This window comes from Scyliorhinus canicula, chromosome 1, assembly GCF_902713615.1.
Source record: "Scyliorhinus canicula chromosome 1, sScyCan1.1, whole genome shotgun sequence".
Taxonomy (NCBI): Eukaryota; Metazoa; Chordata; class Chondrichthyes; order Carcharhiniformes; family Scyliorhinidae; genus Scyliorhinus; species Scyliorhinus canicula.
The window spans coordinates 48,672,109-48,686,506 of NC_052146.1; the positions used below are offsets into that span (position 1 = coordinate 48,672,109).

General features: G+C 40.5%; 1 protein-coding gene across 6 annotated transcripts in view; it reads left to right on the forward strand.

Annotated features, from left to right (window-relative positions):
* ascc2 (activating signal cointegrator 1 complex subunit 2) overlaps nucleotides 1–14,398 on the forward strand; it is a 71,181-nt gene that overhangs the window by 22,049 nt on the left and 34,734 nt on the right. For 5 of the 6 annotated variants that reach the window (XM_038790444.1, XM_038790436.1, XM_038790424.1 and 2 more), the window contains exons 4-9: nucleotides 3,472–3,642; nucleotides 7,943–8,072; nucleotides 8,173–8,240; nucleotides 9,644–9,754; nucleotides 10,745–10,857; nucleotides 11,478–11,552. In XM_038790444.1, coding sequence (XP_038646372.1) covers nucleotides 3,472–3,642; nucleotides 7,943–8,072; nucleotides 8,173–8,240; nucleotides 9,644–9,754; nucleotides 10,745–10,857; nucleotides 11,478–11,552 — 668 coding nt within the window. The remainder of the gene's footprint in view (nucleotides 1–3,471; nucleotides 3,643–7,942; nucleotides 8,073–8,172; nucleotides 8,241–9,643; nucleotides 9,755–10,744; nucleotides 10,858–11,477; nucleotides 11,553–14,398) is intronic. The other variant, XM_038790451.1, reaches the window with a different exon arrangement.

Sequence of the window (14,398 nt, forward strand, 5' to 3'; positions counted from 1 at the left end):
ATCATTTTGTATGCCTCTATTAAGTCACCTCTTAACCTTCTTCTCTCTAACGAAAACAACCTCAAGTCCATCAGCCTTTCCTCATAAGATTTTCCCTCCATACCAGGCAACATCCTGGTAAATCTCCTCTGCACCCGTTCCAAAGCTTCCACGTCCTTCCTATAATGAGGCGACCAGAACTGTACGCAATACTCCAAATGCGGCCGTACTAGAGTTTTGTACAACTGCAACATGACCTCATGGCTCCGGAACTCAATCCCTCTACCAATAAAGGCCAACACACCATAGGCCTTCTTCACAACCCTATCAACCTGGGTGGCAACTTTCAGGGATCTATGTACATGGACACCGAGATCCCTCTGCTCATCCACACTACCAAGAATTTTACCATTAGCCAAATATTCCGCATTTCTGTTATTCTTTCCAAAGTGAATCACCTCACACTTCTCCACATTAAACTCCATTTGCCACCTCTCAGCCCAGCTCTGCAGCTTATCTATGTCCCTCTGTAACCGGCAACATCCTTCCGCACTGTCTACAACTCCACCGACTTTAGTGTCGTCTGCAAATTTACTCACCCATCCTTCTGCGCCCTCCTCTAGGTCATTTATAAAAATGACAAACAGCAACGGCCCCAGAACAGATCCTTGTGGTACGCCACTCGTAACTGAACTCCATTCTGAACATTTCCCATCAACTACCACTCTCTGTCTTCTTTCAACTAGCCAATTTCTGATCCACATCTCTAAATCACCCTCAATCCCCAGCCTCCGTATTTTCTGCAATAGCCGACCGTGGGGAACCTTATCAAACGCTTTACTGAAATCCATATACACCACATCAACTGCTCTACCCTCATCTACCTGTTCAGTCACCTTCTCAAAGAACTCGATAAGGTTTGTGAGGCATGACCTACCCTTCACAAAACCATGCTGACTGTCCCTAATCATATTATTCCTATCTAGATGATTATAAATCGTATCTTTTATAATCCTCTCCAAGACTTTACCCACCACAGACGTTAGGCTCACCGGCCTATAGTTACCGGGGTTATCTCTACTCCCCTTATTGAACAAAGGGACCACATTTGCTATCCTCCAGTCCTCTGGCACTATTCCTGTAGCCAATGATGACCTAAAAATCAAAGCCAAAGGCTCAGCAATCTCTTCCCTGGCTTCCCAGAGAATCCTAGGATAAATCCCATCCGGCCCTGGGGACTTATCTATTTTCACCTTGTCCAGAATTGCCAACACTTCTTCCCTACGCACCTCAATGCCATCTATTCTAATAGCCTGGGTCTCAGCATTCTCCTCCACAATATTATCTTTTTCTTGAGTGAATACTGACGAAAAGTATTCATTTAGTATCTCGCTTATCTCCTCAGCCTCCACACACAACTTCCCATCACTGTCCTTGACTGGCCCTACTCTTACCCTAGTCATTCTTTTATTCCTGACATACCTATAGAAAGCTTTTGAGTTTTCCTTGATCCTACCTGCCAAAGACTTCTCATGTCCCCTCCTTGCTCGTCTCAGCTCTCTCTTTAGATCCTTCCTCGCTTCCTTGTAACTATCAAGCGCCCCAACTGAAACTTCACGCCTCATCTTCACATAGGCCTCCTTCTTCCTCTTAACAAGAGATTCCACTTCTTTGGTAAACCACGGTTCCCTCGCTCGACCCCTTCCTCCCTGCCTGACTGGTACGTACTTATCAAGAACATGCAATAGCTGTTCCTTGAACAAGCTCCACATATCCAGTGTGCCCAACCCTTGCAGCCTACTTCTCCAACCAACACATCCTAAGTCATGTCTAATGGCATCATAATTGCCCTTCCCCCAGATATAACTCTTGCCCTGCGGGGTATACTTATCCCTTTCCATCACTAACGTGAAGGTCACCGAATTGTGGTCACTGTTTCCAAAGTGCTCACCTACCTCCAGATCTAACACCTAGCCTGGTTCATTACCCAAAACCAAATCCAATGTGACCTCGCCTCTTGTTGGCCTGTCAACATATTGTGTCAGGAAACCCTCCTGCACACATTGTACAAAGAATGACCCATCTAATGCACTCGAACTATATCTTTTCCAGTCAATATTAGGAAAGTTAAAGTCTCCCATAACATCTACCCTGTTACTTTCGCTCTTTTCCAGAATCATCTTCGCCATCCTTTCCTCTACATCCCTAGAACTATTAGGTGGCCTATAGAAAACTCCCAACAGGGTGACCTCTCCTTTCCTGTTTCTAACCTCAGCCCATACTACCTCAGAAGAAGAGTCCCCATCTAGCATCCTTTCCGCCACCGTAATACTGTCCTTGACTAGCAGCGCCACACCTCCCCCTCTTTTGCCCCCTTCTCTGAGCTTACTAAAACACCTAAACCCCGGAACCTGCAACAACCATTCCCGTCCCTGCTCTATCCATGTCTCTGAAATGGCCACAACATCGAAGTCCCAGGTACCAACCTATGCTGCCAGTTCCCCTACCTTATTTCGTATACTCCTGGCATTGAAGTAGACACACTTCAAACCACCTACCTGAACACTGGCACCCTCCTGCGAGGAAACATCTACTTCACGTCTACTTTACCCATAACTTTAATTATCTTGTATACCTCAATTTGATCTCCCCTCATTCTTCTAAACTCTAGAGTGTATAGGCCTAAACTGTTCAATCTCTCTTCATACGACAAACTCCTCATCTCTGGTATCAACCTAGTAAACCTCCTCTGAACTGCCACTACATCTTTCCTCAAATAAGGGGACCAAAATATGATGAGTTTTATTTTCGCAGTTTCTAAGAAAAACACGAACAGCATTGATTTTTTTGTCCTTCCCTTCAGAAAGTACAATGAATAGTGTGTATAAAGTAACATTTTAAACTGTGGCGTTTAGGCAAAGTTGTTTCCAAAAAGTTTCACTTGATTTCATACTTCCACTAATTTTAGTCAAATGAACGAGAATTAATTTTATAATAGGAAGGTGGAAATGGATTGGATAACTTATGGATTTTAAAAAACAAATATTTTCTGAACATTCCCAAAATTAAGATCCAAATCCTTTGATTAAAGAAAAAATGAAATAGACCCCTGTTTATAGAGTAGCTATTTGAAAAACCCACATAGGTTTATTGTTTACTCAAAACCTGCTACAATTCTAAACAGTTTGAATGAGGCTTAATTATGTTAATTCAGAAAGGCTTATTTCAAGAATGTTTCTTAACTGTTAAAATAAGTATTTATTTATAAATGGAAACGATTTATGTAAACATGTCACATTATAATTAAGACCCAATATTAGTGATGGTACTTCAACAGACCCACTGGGAAATGAACGTAATAGCATTGTGGCAAGTTTATGTAGCCAGTTCCATTATAAATATGGACATTGGGATTTGTAATGGAACAAGTTGATGGGAAGTGTAAAATGTTACGTTTTATCAGAAACAAAATTCTTTTTTCTTCACTTTCAGGTTATCTTTGATGAAAGTCTGCAGAAATGCTTGGATTCTTTCTTGCGTTATACACCTCGACAATATGATGAATCGGCGAATCCAAACCCAGCCGTAGCAGAGATGCAAAGACGTCTCCATCGCTGTGTTTTTATGACCTATCTCAGGATGTCGACCCACAAGGAGTCCAAAGTATTGTATTTTTTTTTCTCCCCAAGACATTTGTTTTTCTATAAATATTTTATTGGAAGTTTGTATTTGGCCAGATTGCCACTACTGAATAAAAATGTACTATCTTGTACTGTTTCAGTGAAATCAGCCGAGTAGCTTTAAATTTTGTTAAATCAAGTTTGTTTTGCAAATTTTGTTGATGTGCTATTCTGCAGCTGCTGGGCACCCTGAGCTATTCATTTCCATAGAATCCCAACAGTGGAGAAGGAGGCCATTTGGCCCATCGTATCTGCACCGACCCACTGAAAGAGCACCCTACCTAGGCCACCCCACGCCCTATCCCTGTAACCCCACCTAACTTGCACACCTTTGGTCACTAGGGACAATTTAGCGTCGCCAATCCACCAAACGTGCACATCTTTAGACTGTGGGAGGAAACCAAAGCACCCAGAGGAAACCCATGCAGACACGGGAAGAACTTGCAAAACCCCACACTGTGACCCTAGGCTGTAATTGAACCTGGGTCCTTAGCACTGTCAGGCAGCAGTGCTAACCATTGTGCTAGCTAGTGTGATTTTTAAAGTATCTGCAGGTCATCTGACTATTGTGGGCTTTCCTGATTCATAGAGACCCATCTTGCCTGCGCCGGTCAAAAACAATCCCATTTTCCAGCACTTAGCACATAGCCTTGTATGCCTTGGGCATCGCAAGTGCACATCCAAATACTACTTAATTGTTAAGAGGGTCTCTGCCTCCACCACTCTTATCAGGCAGTGAATTCCAGATTCCCATCACCCTCTGGATGTAAAGGTTTTTCCTCACATCCCCTTTAAACTTCCTGCCCCTTACCTTAAATCTATGCCCCCCGCTCATTGGTCCCTCCTTTCTTCCTGTCTATTCTATCTATGCCCCTCGTAATTTTATACATCTCAATCATGACCCCCCCTCAGTCTCCTCTGCTCCAAGGAAAATAACCCCAGTCAATCCAATCTCCCTTCATAACTAAAACTCCCCAGCCCAGGCAACATCCTGGTAAATCCACTCTACACTCTTTCCAGTGCTATCACATCCCTTCTATAATGTGGATTCCAGAGCTGCACACAATACCCTAGTTGTGACCTAAACAACGTTTTATCCAGTTCCAGCATAGCCTCCCTTCTCTTACCTTTATTAGCCGAGGCATATAGTTTAAGTGTACCATATGCCTTCTTAACCACTTTATCCACCTGCCCTTCTACCTTAAGGGACTGGTGTACATGCACACCAAGGTCTCTTTGATCCTCAGTGCTTCCCACGGTCCAGCCGTTCATCATGTATTCTCTTGCCTTGTTTGTCCTGCCCAAGTGCATCACCTCACATTTTTCCGGATTGAATTCCATTTACCACTGATCAGCCCATCTGGCCAGCCAACCTATATCCTAGTGTAATCTGAGGATATCCTCCTCACCATTTACCACCTAACCAATTTTTGCATCATCCGTGAACTTACTGATCAACCCTCCTATACTCATGTCTAAATCATTTATATAAACCACAACAGAAAGGGCTCCAACAATGATCCCTGCGGCACCCCACTGGATACAGGCTTTCAGTCAAAAAAACATCCATCGACCATCACTGTCTTCTTCCTACCACTCCTCCAATTCTGGATCCAATTTGCCAAATTTTCTTGGATCCCATGGGCTCTACCTTCGCTATCAGTCTCCCAGTGGGACCTTAACGAAAGCATTGCTGAAGTCCAAGTAGACTACATCAAATGCATTGCCCTAGTCTACACACCTGGATCCTGCCATTACCTGACTTTGACATGTGTGCACTTTCAAGTCGGGTTGCACTGAATAACAATCTTGTGCTGTGTTTAATTGGAAAGTACAAGCTTTACAACAAGGCTGCAATTTGAGCAATCACTGTATAACCTCTTTGCCCACTTTTCCCCCCATTTTGTTCTGCCTGTTCGGCTCCAAGTTTCCAGGGCAGGAAAAATACACCATGAAATAATTAGTTGATTTATAAATTTTTGACACTATGCATGATATTTCAAATAATGTTTGCTTAAGATAATAGAAGAACCCATGACAAATTAGAGCAAAATAAATCTAATGAGCAAACGGCTATAATCTCACTACATGCAATTAAATACCAATGAGTAGTACAGTGGGTTTCTCTAAATCAAATTGTGAAAGCAAGTGCAATTCTTAACAAATGTATTTCCAAACCTAAACATGTTTTTCACAGCTTTGGCAGTATATTTGTCTGAAGCATTGCTGTCCATTTCATAATATAACAGCAGGTTAGAGATTAACAGAATTCATCACCAATATTAAATTGTTCAGTTTGTTAACTTTAGATTAAATTAGTTTGTTTAAAAGCAGTATTTGGAAATGTTGGTTTTGAACCGATTTTATCATTCTGCATGTTCTGTTTTAAATCATTTCCACTAGCGGTTTTGGGTGCAAAAATATATTAAAAATTCTGGAATCGGGGCAGCATGGTGGCACAGTGGTTAGCACTGCTGCCTCACGGCACCGAGGTCCCAGGTTCAATCCCGGCCCTGGGTCACTGTCCATGTAGAGTTTGCACATTCTCCCCGTGTTTGTGTGGGTTTCACCCCTACAACCCAAAGAGATGCAGGGTAGCGAATTGGTCACGCTAAATTGGAAAAAAATGAATTGGGTACTTTTAAATTTATAGAACAAAAAATAGAAATTCTGGAATCGCTAATTGCCAATTATCAATTATCTTGGATAATTAAACAAAATATTTGTAAATAACCTAAAGTTGTCTGATTAAGGAAGTAAAGCTTAGGATGTACAAGATGTGAATACGCAGCCCTAGAATGCTTTGAGATAAATGCAAGTACAAATGTAACCCCACATTATATGGAGATATAATTCCTTTGAAACCTGTTGTTACTCAAAAAACCTTTATTTTAGCATCTTGTCTCCTGACTGCATTGTATAATCTTCTAATGTACTCATTTAACACTTGTATATTCTCTTGTTAACTTTCCATCTGCACCCCATTCACCTACAAATATATGAACATGCAAAGAAAAGACTAGCTTGTTTATCCAGTCTCTCCTGTACTGGCATAGTGTAGCTTCAAAATTAAATTGGTTTAAAAGAGGCACTGCGAATTTCATCTCTGATCCTGAAAGGCAATCAAACAATTTCCAGGAGATTGTAAAGTAGATCTTAAATAACCCACCCACCTTTTATATGTGTGTTTGTGTATATACACGGATCTATTAGTTACTGTCCAGAACTTGTCCATCTCTCTTTTGAACGCTTACATTGAATCCATGTTCTGTACATGCTAGTAACTTGTTCAGAGGTTGCCGACTCTCTGCAAAAGAAGCCACATTTATAAACTAGTTTTTGCTCTTTCTGTAATTTCAAAGTTTATTGGTTAACTGCAGGGCAGGGAAGTCTAATTAAATTGTGATAGTCTCTCTCATTAATTTAGATGTACGGGAACAATGCAATGGAGCACAACCTCAGTCCAATAGAATGATGCCATTATTCATCAATCTCACTTGTGTTCAACTGTTATCAAGAAAGATATCCATCAGTGTTTCCACATGTACAGTCCCTCTTGGTTGCCAGTACATCCAGGCAATTGATGAGTTCTGTTTGCTTGTGGTTCAGTCCTCTTCTGCAGGGAATTAGAATTTACTAATTTAATAGAAACAGAACCAAACCAATTTGAGTGCTTTAGAAACAGTAAATCACGATTGTCATTAACTTTCCATATTGAACCATGATCCACATAGCTCTTTGTAAGCTGCTGGAGGTCAAGAGATGCAAGGAGCAGCAGCTGTTTCGAGGATCGCTGCTTTAAAGTAGATTTGAACATTAGAACCATGACTGCTGCTCCTAAGATAGATTTATATCACTATCTTACATTAGAATCCCTTGTGTAATTTAAACTTTCATTTGGGAAATCAGTCAATTTAAAGTGAAAACAGTCATTGGGAGGAATGCTGCTGAAAAGTGTGATCAAAGATCTGTGTTGGAAATGGATTAACTTGTTATATGCCTTTGGGTGCCCACATTAGAGAGAGTATTAACTGAAAGTCACAAAGATAATACTATTTATTTATTTACTTTTTATTTTTTAAATGCTTTTGATACCAAATACATTTACCATTTGACTTAAACAAATCAAGTTACGTGAAGATTTGGCTGCCATATTATTCGTTGGAGAGCTAATTTGATGAGATTAAACAGCTCTATTCCCTATTTTGTGAAGTGGCTATACATATGTACACAAATGGATTATTTTTCATTTAAAAATATTTTTGTTCATGTTCTTTTAACAGGAGCATTTTATTACACCTGAAGCTTTTGGAGAAATAATCTATGATGGCTTTCTCTTTGACATCCCAAAGATCTTTGACTTGTGTGTAATATTTGGGAAAGGAAATGCCGCTCTCCTTAAGAAGATGATTGGTTAGTCTAAAGGAACTGTATTTTTTAAAAAAGAATCAAATTAAAAATTATGTTCAGTAAGTTTCCTCTGGAGTTCAATTGTGTTTCTTTTTATCCATAGAAAACATTTTTAATCAACAACCAAATTACTTTAATGATCTGAATGAAACGGTGCCCACAATCCTTCAGGTATTTGGTTATTCACTGTAAATGGAAGATGATAAAGCAACACAGTTGGAGGGAAAATAGCTGCAAATATTTCTATCTGAAAGATTGCAAAGTTAAATGTTTTTTTATGAAAATTGAAATGAGCAAGAAGTTTTTTTAAAAAAAAGGTTACAAAAAGAAGAATGGATGATGCAGAAAACACTGCACTTTTCCCTTTGGTGCCTGAGCTTGAATCCAGTTCTGATTGAAGGCATCACCTCTCTGCTGTCATAGCCATCATGTGTGAAGCAAAGTAGGACATTTCCACCTGGATTTTTAAGGGTACTGTACACAGTACAAAATAATTCCTCGCGCATCAGTACTTAATTATATACCTTGCAAGTGTCACAATCTATCCAAAAGGTGCCTTATTACCCAAGGCCTATCCTGACTAGCAATGTTAGCATAGAATCCCTACAGTGCAGAAGGAGGCCATTCGGCCCATCAGGTCTGCATGACCCTCTGAAAGAGCACCCTACCCAGCCTCTTCCCCCACCCTATTCCTGTCACCCCATAACCCCACCTAACCTTTGGACACAAGGGGCAATTTAGAATGGCCAGTCCACCTAACCTGCATATCTTTGGATGTTCTGAGCAAGCCTTCTAATAATATATCTAGAGAAATGTGATTGGTGCTGGGAGATTTGTAAGGTTCAATATTATCAATCTCTTTCTGTATAATGGGCAAAAGGTCATGCTGATGCAACGAACATTTGTTCCATGATTGGGTTTAGACAGGGTATTGCAATGTGGCAAGAACATCACTTTAAAATGATCCATATTGTACTTTGTCTTGGAATGTTTGAGTGCAAAAATAACAGTCCACTCCTCAGCACTGATACATCTCTCATCATCTCATAGAATTTACAGTGCAGAAGGAGGCCATTCGGCCCATCGAGTCTGCACCGACCCTTGGAAAGAGCGCCCAACTTAAGCCCATGCCTCCACCCTATCCCTGTAACCCCACCCAACCTTTTTGGACACTAAGGGCAATTTATCAAGGCCAATCCACCTAACCTGCACATCTTTCTACCGTGGGAGGAAACCGGAGCACCCAGAGGAAACCCACGCAGACATGGGGAGAATGTGCAGACTCCGCACACTCAGTGACCCAAGCCGGGAATCGATCCTGGAGCTGTGAAGCAACTGTGCTAACCACTGTGCTACCATGCTGCCCTTTAATTAAAAAAAAAATCTACCATGCTGCCCTCTCCTTGAAGAGCAGAAAATTCACCAAAGTCAATCACTAAATATAAAATGATGAAATGTGTAAATATAATGATGTGCAAGTGTAAATATAATGATATGCAATTTTATATGTTTAAAATAGCTGAACAATATTGATGCAATTAAAGTTCTAATACATTTCTCACCTTGCCTTCAAGGTGTGCAGTAGTATTTGTGAGAAGTGCGGCTTAAGAATGGAAAATCATTCCCATGGACCTCAGAAGATAGATGCCCAAACCAAAGTTTCACTCATGGATATGCCTGTACAGGTACTGCTCAGATTAAGATGTTGATTTTATTTCATTTCATAACTAAAACATACATGTTATGGTTTTACAATTTTTAGCTTTAACCATGGAAATGAGAAAGCAATCTTTTCTTTAAAAAAACTCCTGGTTAATAATTTTAATTTTGAGAATTATGGTATAGAACCCATTTTATATATATATTTTACATTATTATCATTGTAACTTGTGTGCTTTTTGTACTATTAAAAAATATTTAATTGAACGAAGAGCCTCTATGACAGGGAATTAACTATATCTGGTTGATATTTAAAACAAACACATTACTCTGCTATGTTGCTAACACTACACACTGTGGTAATTTTGTTTTGCCTTAATTGTTTAATATGTACCTCCTGTTATGTGCATTGTCACATAGTGCTGAGTCACATTGTTATTAACAACAGTATGTTATGCAGGGGTGCCTCTGTCATGAGTACAGTTTTGTTTTGCATTGTCATTGCCAATCTTCCACAAACATAAGGAGTCATCTTAATTTTTAAAAAATCTGAGAAAAGTTAATCAAATCCTACTATTTAGTTAGTAAACTAATTCACAAATAAATATGCTCACCAAATAAATGTTACCCGTTCTTCCAGCATGTACCACCACCTCCACAATAAACATTTGTGTGATTGCCCATGTGTGTAAATGATTGGTGTAGCGGTGTGGTATGTACTTTAAGAATTGGTGTTAACGTTTTATTTTGGGGATTGGGTGTTTGTCTGATCTTTCAACTTATTGATTGGACATAATAGCTGGTTTTGCTCATTATTTTGTATGGATATTAAAAGTTGTGGGAGAAAACAGAAATGTCATGTACTAAACAAGCATTTTCTGGGTTGGAAAACCAATTTCTTTCAAACCTTGCAGCTTATTCAAACTTTTAGAAATTTATATCCGCTTTCCTTAGTATTTTATGTAAATTAGATTATATTTATGGATAATGCAGTGGCAAAGTCTTTGTTCTTCCAGGAATTTAAGGATATATTGCTGTATCTATGCGATACCTGTACCACGCTGTTTGCATTCTTGGAGGTTTTTCCTGAAGCTAGTAGGACAATACAAAAGCATGACTTTATTCATGGGTATGAAAGCATATTATAAAACCTATGTATTGAATTGCATTCCGGTTCTACTAAAATGTGATTTAATTTTGTCTCTCTGTTGTCTCTCTGTTCTGAATGATAAGGACATGATTAATTGAAAACAAGATATATAATTTTCTATCGTCACTGTATCCTCCTGAATTTTGCCCCATCTCTCAAATTGTGAGTGACTCAATAGCTTATTCCCATTCTCTGTTGGTAGTGCTCTTGAATAGCAACTTTTTGACTGTGTTACAATGCGGGCCAGCTCACTTTGACTTTTTTATAGTGGTGTTGGTGGTTGTTATTTTCACCTTTTTGAGGGGATGGCCTAGTTGAGTTTGAAAATGTATTTTACAAAAAATTGTTGGGAAGGGCCCACCTTGTAGCTCTAGCATTGACTTGGCACATTACATCAATGTAACGTGACACCAGGCTGTCAACATCTTTGTCAGTTTAATTTTGATGCAGGGACAGAATATTTTAATGAGCACATACAGACCAATATATTTTAGAAAAATGCTTAATAAAAAAGAAAAATAAATAAGAATGACTAATATGTATTGGAGTAATTTTGTCTAATTCTTCTCCATGAAAACAGTTTCTTTTGTTTCTTGCAGGTTGGCCACATTTTATGAAATAATTGTTCCCGAACTAGAAGATACAATCAAAAAGAGACGATTTGATGAAATTAGGTAAAATATGCTCCATGAATGCTTAACAAATTTCCTGGGTTTGGATTTCCTCCCTTTTCTTTTGCTGTTTAATTTATCTAAACTTCATTAAGCCACTATTTCTCTTGAGCTTTTTATGAGGAGAATCAGAAATTCTGGAATGTCCGATTCTTTGTGTTAGTAACAAATTAACCTGAATCTACAGAGGTTTACAGCAGAGAACTTGGTTGTTTAGCTCATTCTGCTAAGAACTATTTGTTTGAATAGCCTGGAATGTCCAGGGGCTGGATTGGGTTCAGCAGTTGGCTCCCAATTGGGAGCCCATAGTTCCCTGTTGCTTTCTCCAAGGCAATGCCTCAGCCAATCAGAGTCATCTTGCCAACTAATCAGCATCCTTTTCTTCTGTGGTATAGATTGTTGTGATATTTTGAAATTGGCAATCTTCCATTTGTCCTGATGAGTGCAAAGTGAAAAGCTTCTTCAACATGTCTTTCTTTTCATCAGTATTCAAGTTCTGTACTACAAAGGAACTATTCACTTAATCCTATTGCCATAATCTTAGCCTGTACCATTTAATTTTTTTGTTATGTATGTATCCATAATAGCTTTTCAAACATATTCACTAGTTTCTGGTAGGACATTTCACGTGCTGAATTTCCCCACGGATGTCAGGAACCTGAAGTTGGGACCATATGGAGATACCAAGGCCGCGCTTGTCATCAAGATACACAGCGGTGCAACTTTGTGTGGCGGGCTCCACACCTTCCCGGAGTGGGTGGGGGGGGGGAGTTTTTAAAAATGCCCAGAGCCTGCTCACCTAATCAAAGGCATGTTTCTTCATGCATTTGCCTATCAGTAGCTCATGTCGGGTGAAATCAGCCTGTGATTGGATGGGTGAAACATCATCAGTTGCTAGGTAAGTTTTTTATATCTGTTTATGGTTGTGGCTTTGGTGAGAGTTGAAGAGCAAGTTCAAAGGGGATGGGTAGGTTGGAGCAGCCGGGAACCTGGCGGGGGGGCGGAACTGCCGGAAGCGTTGGGGGTGTTGGACCAGAAGAGTTAGTGGTGCTTTTGGGAGTTTGGAATCTTTCTCAAGGGGAAGGGAAAGGTCACGTCTGGCCTGTGGAGAGGTGTGTATGTGTGTGGAGGTGAGTGAGCAACTGATTGAATGTGGGGGAGTGAGTGCGAGACACTGAGTGAGTGAGTGTTTGAAGGCGAGTGCGAGTCTGATGTACACCAAATCTTAAGTTTTCCCACAGACTCTCACCACCACACACCAACACATAAGCACTCACAGAAACCCATCCCTGGCTATTGATCCTCCTACTAAGGGGAAACGTTCTTCCTATCTATCCTAAGTATATCCCTCATTTTTATACACCTCGACGAGGTTCCTCCTCGCCTTCAAACACTCACTCACTCAGTCGTCTCTGCTGTAAGGAAAACACTCCCGGCTTCTTCATTTTTTAAAAAATTTAGAGTATCCAACTCCTTTTTCCAATTAAGGGGCAAATTAGCGTGGCCAATTCACCTACCCTGCACATCTTTGGGTTGTGGGGGTGAGACCCACTCAGACAAGGGGAGAATTTGCAAACTCCACACGGACAGTGACCTAAGGCCGGGATCGAACCTGGGTCCTTGGTACTGTGAGGCAGCAGTGCTAACCACTACGTCACTGTGCCACCTTCAGCCTCTCTTCATAGCTGAAAAGCTCCACCCCAGGCAACATCCTGGTGAATTTCTTCTGCACTCTTTCTACTGCAATCACATCCTCTTGTATTGTGGTGACCAGATCTGCACACAGTACACTAGTTGTGGCCTAACAAGCATTTTATACAGCTTCATCATAACCTCCTTTCTCTTATATTCTGTGCCTTGGTTAATGAAGCCAAGTTTCCCCTATATCTTCTTAACCACCTTATCTACCTGTGTTGCAGCCTTCAGGGATCCTTGGACCTGCATCCCAGGGTCTCTCTGGTCCTCTGTACTTCCTGGCGTCCCACGTTCGATGTATACTCCATTGCCTTTGTAGACATCCCAAAATGCATAATTTCACACTTTACGGTCCTCTCAAAATGCATCACTTCACACTTTACAGGGTTAAATTCTATTTGCCACTGTTCTGCCCATGAATTCTCCCTTTGTGTACCCGAACAGGCGCTGGAGTATGGCGACTAGGGGATTTTCACAGTAACTTCATTGCAATGTAAGCCTACTTGTGACACTAATAAAAAGATTAAAGGTTATCTGACAAGGTCACCCTTCAATCATTACCCTCTGCCTCCTGCCACAAAGCCAATTTTGGATCTAATTTGTTAAATTGCCCTGGTTCCCTTGGGCTTTTACCTTGTTATTCAGTCACCCATGCAAGATCTTGTCAAAAGCCTTACTGAAGTCCATGTAGACTACATCAACTGCACTACTCTCATCTACACACCTTGTCACCTCCTCAAAAAACTAAATCAAATTTGTTGGACATGATCTCCTTGACAAAGCCATGCTGACTATCCTGGATTAATCCTTGAGCTCCAAGTGGAGATTAACTCTCTTCCTCAGAATTTTTCCAGTCATTTCCCAACACTGATGTTAGACTCACTGGCCTGTAATTACCTGTTTTTCCCTACTTCCCTTCTTGAATAATGATGCAACATGAACTGTCTTCCAGTCCTCTCACACCTCTCCTGCGGTCAGGAGAGGATTTGGAAAAATGGGGTTAGAGCCCGTGCAATCTCCTCCCTTGCCTCACACAGTAGCCCAGGACACATCTCATCTGGACCTGGGGATTTATCCATTTTAAGCCCACTAAAACTGCTAACGCCTCCTCCTGCTCCTCTTTTAAGGTTTTGCCTCGTGTGTATTTTCAGTTC